General features: G+C 36.7%; 1 protein-coding gene across 1 annotated transcript; it reads left to right on the plus strand.

Moving 5' to 3' along the window:
- Nucleotides 1–464: 464 nt before the first annotated feature.
- Nucleotides 465–11,245, plus strand: LOC141443362 (uncharacterized). Its single transcript, XM_074108600.1, has 10 exons — nucleotides 465–571; nucleotides 4,552–4,644; nucleotides 5,893–6,054; nucleotides 6,772–6,941; nucleotides 7,174–7,303; nucleotides 7,882–8,023; nucleotides 8,645–8,736; nucleotides 9,367–9,508; nucleotides 10,074–10,270; nucleotides 10,712–11,245. The coding sequence occupies exons 2-10, from the start codon at nucleotides 4,566–4,568 to the stop codon at nucleotides 10,831–10,833; spliced, it is 1,236 nt and encodes a 411-aa protein (XP_073964701.1). The 5' UTR covers nucleotides 465–571; nucleotides 4,552–4,565; the 3' UTR covers nucleotides 10,834–11,245.
- The last annotated feature ends 291 nt before the right edge of the window (nucleotides 11,246–11,536 follow it).

Consider the following 11,536-nt stretch of genomic DNA (forward strand, 5'->3'; position numbering starts at 1 on the left):
CTGAGGCAGATATTAATGCTGGTGACTGTACATGAGGTAAAAGTCCTAATGCTCGACACAATAATGCCCAATAGACGACACCCTGCTGTCATCTCTATTGCTAATAACATAAGATTAAAGATGCCAATTACTGGGACGACAGCGACGAGCACTCGTACTTTCACCTTACATACATTGCAAGTTAAATAAAAGCTTGTAACAAAAAGTTGGAAAACCCCCGACATTGTCACTTCAAATATCTCAAAAACGGATGAACCGATTTTGAAACCATTGCTAGAAAACCTGCTTTCAAATAAAAAAACCGCATTCCAATCGGTCAACCCGTTTAAGAGCTACGGTGCCAAAAACAGAAAGACACACAGACACACGTAGCGGTCAAACTTATAACACCCCTCTTTTTGCGTCGAGGGCTAAAAACGACTTTGAACATCCGAGCATCTTATGTATTGTTCATCTAAGACCTATATCAGCTAGTAAACTTGACCTTAGGGTCCGGTCATTGCCAAGGTCCGTATAAAAGCCCGGTAGAGCTGCGCCGCTAAGCTCTCCGCCGACCATCGTCGACAAAACCGTACGTATTCACTTTCTTTTTTTTGTCATAAAAAAAATGTTTATCGCGGAATTTAATTTTGGCGATTTAGAAAATTATTTGTTATTTGTGATCTTCTTTTGATTGTTTGTCGAGATATTATTGCGAAAATGTCGTGCTTTAGATTAGCTTTGGTTTAAAATTAATAAAAAAATCGTCTTATTCGTTTTGCGTGTTTAAAGAAGCAATTAGAATTTTATTTTTCTTGACAATTATTTAGAAAATTATTTACTCATAATTTAGTGTAGTAATATTTCATAAATTAAATGTCAAAATATCTTTATTCAAATTCAATTAATTATAAAGCAATCGAGGAAAAATAATTGGAGTACTTTGAATGAAATTAAATTAAATATATTATAACTTGATTATAATAAATAAGCACTTATGAATGCCGAAGAATGTACCACCGGCTCTACCACCACAGTTTAATTTTTAATTAGGGTTTAGTGGAGCTCACGTAGTTACTTTCCTACTGAGGAAAACTAATACTAATCTAAAAGTTCCATTTAATCGAAACAATAAATACATTTTATCAAAATAAAAAGGCGTGACCTTGATTTTAATATTAATGTGAAGAAGATTCGGCAACAATGTTTGCACTTATTTGCCATAAATAAAAATATACGAACAAATATGCAGTAAAAAATAGTAGTTAAGGAATATACAATATTTTTCTCGTAAAAATAGTTCAAAAATTTAGAATTTTACTGTTAGAATTTATCTGGTGAATTTTCTAAAAATTAAGGTACTGAACTTTTTTCTTATCTATTCTATAGAAAAAAATATTGCTAGGTATAAGTAAATAAAAGAAAAACGGGCAAGTGCGAGTCGGACTCGTGCACGAGGGGTTCCGTACCATATCTATACAACATTAGACATTAGCAAAAAACGCCCTTAAATATTTATTTTATTTTAGTTTAATTATTTATTTTTAAAGTGATTATACAACTAAAGATTCTGTGAATATTTCAAGCGTCTACCTGTTGCCGTTATCAAGAAAAAAACGGCAAAACAGTCACGTTTGTTGTATGGGAACCCCCCTTAAATATTTATTTTATTCTGTTTTTAGTATTTGTTGTTATAGCGGCCACAGTAATACATAATCTGTAAAAATTTCAAGTGTCTAACTAAGACGACTCAAGGCCCTGTGACAGACGGACGGACAGACACACAGACAGCGGAGTGTCAGTAATAGGGTTCCATTGACACCCTTTGGGTACAGAACTCTATAACAGCATGTACCTAGGCAAATTTACAACCGCCTTTTTTAAGTCAGTTAGAAATTGGATGGTAATGTACCGACTTATTTATTGTCAAATTCCGAAGAATTTAACGATCCTTTGTGTACAAGCAAAATGACTGTGAGTTACTATGCTTTACAGTTATACTGTAAACTTAACAGTAGTTTGTAAATGTCTTTCGTTTCGGTGTTTAGTTTCTCCATTCTTATAAAAAAAAAAACCGGCCAAGAACATGTCAGACACGCCTAAAATAGGGTTCCGTAGCCATTACGAAAAAATTAAGTAATATTTTTCTAAGGATTTCTTATTTTTTATGGAATCTTCCAAGTTTTGGTATATTTTATACCTTAGGCTGCTATTTACTCATAAACTACTAATAATGCTCAAGCAAACTTAGCCACTATAGTTTTCCTTGAAAGTTTGATATACTTACTACCATCCTGATTTTTTTAGATTTTAGAGGGGGAGGACGCTCGGTTTTAATGAAAATTTTCACTTTAATATTTCTCAAACAAGTCACTGAATCGAAAAATCGTCGTAGTAAACCCCTAATGGTTTAAAAAGACCTATCCAACGATACCCCACACTATAGGGCTGGATGAGAAAAAAAAAACACCCCCACTTTACGTCTATGGGAAGTACCCTAAAAGTTTTTTTTTTTTAATTTTTAATTGTACCATTTTGTCGGTATAGTTTACATTCGTGCAAAATAACAGCTTTCTAGCGTTGATAGTCCCTGAGCAAAGCCGCGGACGGACAGACAGACAGACATGGCGAAACTATAATAAGGGTTCCGTTTTTGCTATTTTGGCTCCGGAACCCTAAAAACATACATTTTAAGTACGCGACGAGCTTTGAGTATATTGCATTCATTTAATCCCTTGCTGCATTAAAGTTAAACTTGCAGGTAAAGTTTAATTGTAGTTCGTTCGATAGAAAAAAAACAAAAGTCGCGTCTCTTAAAAACAAAATAAACCCTTAGGCTCCGTTTCCACCAGAGATGTGCGAGGATGTATTGCAAGGAGTGTGTTTTTCGTGAACCAATAGAAACACTGCATTTAAATATCCTGTAGTTCGAGTGTCATTATGGTTGTTTAGTCTCGCGTTATAACACTCTACTTTTCACTTTGAATACCAGGAAAAAAACAACTTTCTGTTCAAAATTACAATATTACTTTTTAAAAACGTACGCTCGACTAAACCTATTTTAAAACTGAATCCAATCACACACAATCAATCACAAAATCATTTTTTTTTAATGTTTTGCACACATCATTTTGAGGCTATCACATCATTATAGGCCTTAAAAATCCACCTTTCACAAACCCCGTGATTGACTGTTTAGGGGTTTCCAACTTAAATATAAAAAAAAATTGAATCGCTAGAGATTAATGAGGAGCTTTAGTCCCGATATGCAGAGACTAAACTAACATTTTAATAGCATGAGAAGTGAAAAATAATTTATTTTGCTTTGGACATAGTAACAAAGTGGATTTATAAACTTGCTAATGAGCCGACACGTCTAGCCAAATGCAGTGGCATTCTAGTATTTTCGGAGATTCGCGGTAGGGCCTGTTTTCATTTATTTAAGCGCGGGGAAAGTCGCGGGCAGAAGATATAGTTACTTTAGAGTAGACGTATGTTTTAAACTGTTAGTTAAAGTTTCCGTGCAACTGCATAGTTCGGGTCATCGACATGAACCGGTTACAATCTACTATTAATGTACCAATCACAACTTTTACCTAACATCTTACTAAACAACACAATCAAGAATCAACCATATAAAAAACACCATAGAATTGTAAGTATTTTGCGTCGCTACTAATACATGGTTATCGCTTGAAATTGAATTTTATGTATTCGAAATTGAGTAGAATTTTGTCGGTCTGTTCAAAATGTTCGAATTGTTTTGATGTGTTGGCTGTTTAAAATTCAGTTTTAAGATTGAGAGGTGAAAGACGAGTTTTGTGTGAAGTGTTTTAACCATAGGTTAGGTTAACGGTAGTAATGGGGAGCAACAGTTATTTTTAACAGGTTATCAAAACAGGCTAGTTTTAATAATAACTTCACGACTTTTCCATAACGTATGCATCAACATCATCATCATCATTTTAGCTGTAGGACGTCCACTGTTGGACATAGGCCTCCCCCATAGACTCCAGTAGCTTCGCTTTAACCACCCGTCCATCTCGTTGGTGGACGTCCTACGCTACGCTTGCCGATCCGCGGTCTCATTCGAGAACTTTTCGACCCCAACGGCCATCTGTTTTCATGCTTATATCCTGCCCATTGCCACTTCAACGAGTTAATTCGCTATGTCGGTGACCTTTGTTCTTCTACGTATCTCTTCATTTCTGATTCGATCCCGTAGAGAAACCCCAGCGTAGCTCTCTCCATAGCTCGCTGAGCAACTGAGCCTTTATAAGGCCTATAGTGAAGCATCACGTCTCGGATCCATGTCATCACTGGCAACATACATGGCACTGAGGGATTTTGGACGAAAAGACATTGCAGTTTCCCAAACCAAACGCTGCCCATCCGAATTGGATTCGACGTGTTTTGATTCTAATTATTCCAATAATATAACAAAAGCCGGGTTTTTAAAAGCATCAATTTGTATTTGATATATTTCGTCGACGTAACAAAAGCTCTCGTTTTTAAACAAAAGTTTTAAAATAAATGTCAGTGTTGAAAACTAATTCACATTTTATATTGCAGCTATTTGACACAAGATGGCGCTGTACTCAATAAGCAGATTAGTTCTGCTATTCGCCGTAGCATGCAGCAGTGAGGCGTCTGAACTGTCGAGGAGTAAGTTTGTGTAATTGTTGATATAGAGTATTTGGTAAAAGGTGGCAGTTGTACGAGGCAGCACGAATAAATTAAAGTTCTACCTTCATTTTAATAAAAAATAAATGTATAATGTAAGAAAGGATATACCCTAAGCCATAGGCGAAAGTTGCATTTGCTCGTACATTCTGTTCTTTGTTGCAAAAGAGTCAAATCCTCTGGTACTGCGGCAAATGATCTATTCGTCCCGCAACGGTATGTACGGGCGGAGTGCGCCGCCGCCATCACTTATTCGCAGCGTTGGCGGGGCTGAGACTCGTAGAGCTAAGAACTGTCCAACTTGCGCTGCTAAATGATTTTTGACTGAAATCCAGGATGCTGACGTGTTTGCCGATGGTTGGGGAGCACTTTTATCTAAAATAATGTTATTAGCATAGTATTAAGTATTAACGAGCTAGGCGTTTTGGTGCAAACTGTAAGCCTGACTTCGTATTGAATAATAAATAAATAAAGAAATAAATAATAAGACCATGCTACTTCTTTGGCGCTGCCTGCATTTATTACGTAAGACGATTTTTGCCTGCTTTTGACCCCCTCTCTTACCTAGTAAGAAAAAAATAGTCGACCCCCTGCACCCTGTTTAATATTTATTACGTAAGAATCTAAAAGAAATCTATTTTTTATCTATCTATTTTTATTATTGTATAATTATTTTAATTCATAAGTAAAAATAAATTATGCTGAAAGGCAAAACATGGAGGACAAGACATTAAAATTATTGAACATCTATATATTCAATTTAATAATTGTATATAGTAACTCATGTTTGACAAATAAAATAATCTTTATCTTTAAAAATTAATACACATTTGGTTCACTTCAAAGCCAAGCTATTTTTACAATGTAATTAATTTTAAGTACCTACTTATCAGAAAAGTATAATAATTTTGACTTATTTTGCTTTATACGATAATTAGTTACCAAAGAAATATTTTTTACGAACGTGTATATCTTTCCTAAGTAAATACTAATATGTAAGAGTAATTAAGTAAGTATTAAGTATTTAGTAAGTATTGTGTATGGTGTTGTACAGTCACCAGCATTAATATCTCCCACAGCGGAGCGTGCAAAAATATCTGACACGTCCTTCCGGCCCTAGAAATAGAGTCGTATCAGATATTTATGCACGCTTGTTATGTCAGATATTGGCGCTGGTGACTGTAGTTGTAGTCCATGAATTAAACTTCTTATATTTTTTTCTGTCAACAGCCATCAGACAGGCTCCTCCCAACATCTTTACTGTCGGTAACGGCGAGCAGTGCCTCGGCACAGACCGCTCGACGGGCGGCGTCTGTCTCTCTCGCAACCAGTGCAACACACAAGGAGGGAAGGCCATCGGATTCTGCGGGGTCTTCGCTACGTGCTGCTCGCGTGAGTATACTATCCTTGCTAATGCCTAGTCTCGCCTGGAGACGGGCCGAATGTGATTTGAACCGAATACGAACGAAGCCGAACATTCGGTAAAAATAAGAAATAAAAAGTAATAACCTGCCTTTAGTACATTTTAAATAGAAGTTGATAGATAAGAAGAGACTGTTAAATTTGATTGTTGAATACACCCTTTAATGATAAAAAATTCATAGGTAGGTAGGTACTTAAAGTTTCTCAATGTTTAGTTACTGAAAATTGTGATCCAAAAGCTTTTTTAATTCAATTTGCAAATTTCATTTTTGTTGCATACTTTACTGATACTCGTATTTCTGAAACTGTAAATATTTCAGGATTTTTATAAAACTAACCTAACCTAACTTAAAGGGCTCAACACAATGGCCCTGAAATAAATCCTGAAATATTAACATTTTTAGAGTTTGCGAAAAGAAAAGTTGCGAAAAGCTAGTACCCGGGCCAAGATGTATTCTGGTTCAGGAACAGTTTATCTATCGCCTTGAGTAGCCATTTGTAGGTACTTACTTACCCAGAAAAAAAGATGGCGGAAGTGAATAGGCTGGTTTAATAATATTTTATCTTCGTAATTTTTGTTTGATTGACAAAATAAAATAACAGTGTTATTTATTTAATTACACATGCATCAAAACCTTGCACCATAGTTTACTTCAATCATTAAAATATAGATGTCGCTGTTCACAGTAAACGCGTGTGACGTGAGAACGAACACGAAAGTGGCTGTCTTCATCAATCCTCCACTAAACAGGGAGTCTTCAGGCTTGGAATGCTCTTACAACGTGGAAATTAACAACAACAACGTTTGCCAGATACGAATCGACTTTGAAACTTTCAACCTGGCTCCACCGACTACGGTGAGTTTTGCTATTTAACAATAGATGGCGCTAATATCAATGTGAATTTTAATCCATAAGGACGTAATCAATGAATTCATTACGTAAGAAACGTTCATAGAAGACGACACGACAAAGTATAGAAAATTTTCTTCGCTTAATATTTTTGTTATAATAATTCCGCATACTCATTTAGTGTTTGTGAATTTCTACTCAACCATAGATGGCGCTGTGATAAATTTTATTTTTTTAGGTGGAACCAGTCGAGAATGTGACCCAGAGGCCGGGCTATACGTGCCGAAACGATATCTTCCAGGTCACAAACCTGCAAGCCAACTCGGATTTCATGCCGCCTCTCTGCGGTGACAATAATGGACAGCACAGTAAGTTTTTTTTATTTATAACTAGTATGTATACACGTAAGAAAGGAAGATTTTTTCATGTGGTAGAGCCTTACTGTAACCACTTGCTGGCTGCAGTAAGAATGGGCCGGCTCGACCGGGTTAGTACCACACTCCCACAGAATACCGGCGTGAAATAGTAGTTGTGCTACTTTTTCGTACGGTGAGTGGGAGATCCGAAGGCCCAACTCCCCTCCCCCTTCCCCGTCTCCTCCCTCCCCCATTAGCCCCCCTTTCAGGCCGCCAATCTTTGTAACATCAGCAAAGATTTGCTACCCAATTTTGATGGCTGGTGTATCGCTCTTTCTGAAAAGCGAAAGAAATCTAAGAATCATAGTGCTCGTTTTTTTACAGTAAGGTTGCAATATTTTTTTAAGTTGATTATGTATTAATGATACTTAATAAATATTTTTAATAAAAAAGACACAAGTATACATAAAAGAGGTGTCTGGGGAACCCCAAACTAGGCCGATTGGTTATAGTTTTACTGGTTATAAACTTTAACCTCGGTTCTTCTATTTCCTCCAAACACTAACATGTAACAATGTTTTCTTCCACAGTGTACGTGAGAGTGAACGCATCCACCAACAGCAGATCCATCCGCATCCACTTCAACATCGCCGACCGCAACACGCAGCCAAACCTGCCCCAAGCCACGTGGAAGATCAAAGTCACTCAGCTTGAGTGCTTTAACACTTTGGGGTAAGTTTAAAAAATCTAGTAGCTACTAAGTACAGATTACTTATTAGTTACTGATAAATTATTTTAGGAGACTTGAACACTTTTACACAATTTTGAACATGAAACTACAGTGACTCACTTATCTTATAAATGATATTGTATCGGATAACTCACGTCTTAAATCGTGTTTAGCTCGACATGTTTCGGGCTAATTCGTAGCCCTTCTTCCTAGGAGCAACGTGACTAGGCGGCTGCCGCAACACGCTGTAACTCCCCAAGACACAGTGACAAATTAAAACGGTGCTTGTGGTTTGTAGTCTAACAACTGGTAGCATGGTGTACGGTTGTGTTACTCTGAAGATGAGCTCTGGTTGAGTTCGAAACGCGTCAGTGTAGTGTTGTGGTGGTGTTAGATGGGTTTGTGTGATTTGTGTGTGTTCTTACAGTGTGGAGGTGGAGGACCTGCATGAACACGCATATTTTGCATAAGCTTAGCTAACGTAAGGTCGCGGGTGAGCAAGGAAATTCTTTTAGTTCATTGATATGGACCTCCGCAAAGTAACGCCTGATCCAATAAATAGATCTATAGTCATGGGTGGTGTCGTTATTGATAGGTGTATGAATTTCACCGTTTGTTTTTAGAAAATACCGTGACGGGCTTCTGCAAGCCATTACATCGTCGCTCCCGTCATCGCCTTTGAGCAGTTCCGCTGACAGAGATGAATATCTCATTGGTAAGATTTGAAATTAAAATTACTTAAATAACTGTACTTACTAATAGTTAACACGTTCGCCCCAGTGATACAACGTCTGTGACACTTCTATTTAAAAGTGAAGATTGACAGGGGTATGTTTTGTGTTATGTTTAAAAATCTGTCCAACGATAGGGTTGTTGTGGAGTTTAGACTACCTCAAAAGGATGAGACATGATTTCTTATACGGTCGTTTTTAGATGAAAAAAATTACGATAGATTAATTTATGAGGTGTAACAATTTAAAAGCTTAATGTCATGGTTCAGGACAGTTGACAAAAGCTACACATTTTTTTTTTACTTTACCCCAGCTCCCCCTGGCTGTTTGCAATACTACTCCAATCGTTCTGGCTCATACATAATTTAATTTATATTTTTTTACTTTTCCCCAGCGCCCCCGGCTGTTTGCAATATTACCCCGATCGTTCTGGCTCATATATATATTAATTTTTTACTTTTCCCCAGCTCCCCCTGGCTGTTTGCAATATTACCCCGATCGTTCTGGCTCATATATATATCTATTTTTTACTTTTCCCCAGCGCCCCCGGCTGTTTGCAATATTACCCCGATCGTTCTGGCTCATATATATATCTATTTTTTACTTTTCCCCAGCTCCCCCTGGCTGTTTGCAATATTACCCCGACCGTTCTGGCTCGTTCGAGTCGTTTAACTACAACCGAGGAGCCGGGCCTTACATCGCTAACCTGGCCTACGCTACATGCTTCAAGCGAACTCCTGATGTTTGCGGTATCAAGTGAGTTTAATCTATCTTTATTTACTTAAAAATAAAAGTCAATTGCCAAATGTATGCAAGCGGTAAAACAGCGGCTATTTGGCTTATTTTTACAAGCTTTTCTTTAGCTTGCCCTGTTTGTTTATTTCTTTATCTATATTAATCTTGGAAGCTGAATTTGACCTAGTTCCAGTGGTCTGATTGACTTGAAATTTGACATAATTATGTAGATTTGGTGACAATACAATAATCTGGTAGTGTCATATCTCGGTGGGCCTGCCAGGATCGTCTGCGCAAGAGGGAAATCCTCAATAGGTAATAGGACCGACTTGAAATTTGGTACGGATATGTAGTTTAGATGACAATGCAAGAACAGTCAACAAAAAGTACAGTGAGCAAAAAAAAAGCTTATTTCTTATGTTGTGCAAGTATTCTCTACCATCCTATATCCTTTCAGGAATAAGGCCACAACACTTTTTTGTAACCTTTCTGTATAATAAAGAGTATAAATAAATAAACGAACAAAAGTCCAGCAGACAGTGGATAGGTTTACTACGGCTCATATGATTGTAATGATCCTCTACAGGTTAACAGCCGCAAGCTTTGACATGGCGTATCGCTCCGAAGACAACCTGTACCTGGATACTGACTGTCAGATGAACCCTTTCACTCAAGGGACGGCTCAGAGTGAGGACTACCTATTCATCCCCGAGTCGCAGACCGCTGATGGACTGAGAGGATCCAAGTTCTGCGGAGCCAGCGCCGCCAACCAGATAATTGCTTGTAAGGAAAGCTTTTAATGTAAATTTTAATTAAGAATATTTATATTCAACTAGCCTGTTGCCCGCGACTCCGTCTGCGTAGAATTCGTTTATCGCTATCACGCGGGAGCTACCTAAGCAATTTTCCGGCATAAAATCTATCCTAGGTCCTTCCCCAGGACTCAAACTATCTGTATACTGAATTACATCTAAATCGGTTCAGCGATTTAGACTTGATGAGGTAACAAACAAACTTTCGCATTTATAATATTAGTGGGATGGTCTCTCTTTCATTTTATATGCACTGTTTGTTAAAGAAATTTGATGCTTATCTTATCATTAACCCTATTGATTTATCCAATAAATCCCCGGGCAAGTGTTCATTCAAAAATCTTTGAATACACTTCCATTTTATCCATTAGAGGTGCATAACCCTAAAAGTAAAATTTGTTTTCTTTTACAGCTACTCCCCCAGGCCCAATCTACGTGCACTTCCACAGTGACAATTTAGTGACAGATGACGTTAATGAATATGGCTACCGATTCAACTACAACGTTCTAAATAATTGTAATCTTAAGAAATGAACTTTTATATACCTGGGATAGTGTAAGTCGCGCCTCGGCTGTACTGTATTATTTCTATGGGGTCTCTTTATCAAACGAGTTTTTGGTTTTGCCCCACGAATAAATAATAATATTCATATTGTATTACATGAATTGTCAACTTAATCAAATGAACTGAGTAGTTTTTCCCCATAACTCAATAATTTTATTTATTTTGAGGTTTTATTTTGGGCATTATTAAGTTCGTTAGAGTTAAACTTTGGGGAAAAATTGCAAATATTTTGATGACTGCCCCACAATAATATATACAGCCGATGTTTGTCCGACAGACATTTAAGTTATAGTAATAAAATTTCATGCTTTTAATATGTGGCAATATTTTATTTATTGTTCATTAGATTAGTTTATTTTTTAATAAATGGTAATTGAATAATTAATAGTTTTTATTTATATTTCCTTTACTGTGAAAGATTAAAAAGTAGTAAAATAAGGTACAAAGTTTTTACACTTTAACTACTAATAAATAATACAGGATGGATGTGTATTTAAAAACAGAAATAACATTAAAATATCCCCATGCCACGCTACTGCTACCTGCTACCTAGACAAAATAAAATGAGAACTTTTTCACGCCTTCCCAATTTAGAAATGTTACTATGGCATGGATAACAGTTTAACGTTGTTTACTTTTAACCAACTTCAAAAAAAGGAGGTTCTACGTTCC

Source organism: Choristoneura fumiferana, chromosome 27 (assembly GCF_025370935.1).
Source record: "Choristoneura fumiferana chromosome 27, NRCan_CFum_1, whole genome shotgun sequence".
Classification (NCBI taxonomy): domain Eukaryota; kingdom Metazoa; phylum Arthropoda; class Insecta; order Lepidoptera; family Tortricidae; genus Choristoneura; species Choristoneura fumiferana.

What these genes read in the sequence shown, in the direction of transcription:
- LOC141443362 (XM_074108600.1), top strand. Translation starts at nt 4,566, where the DNA reads ATGGCGCTGTACTCAATAAGCAGATTAGTTCTGCTATTCGCCGTAGCA. An exon ending in CTTCGCTACGTGCTGCTCGC is followed by an intron (nt 6,055 to 6,771) that starts GTGAGTATACTA and finishes CGCTGTTCACAG; the next exon opens with TAAACGCGTGTGACGTGAGA. An exon ending in CAGAGATGAATATCTCATTG is followed by an intron (nt 8,737 to 9,366) that starts GTAAGATTTGAA and finishes ACTTTTCCCCAG; the next exon opens with CTCCCCCTGGCTGTTTGCAA.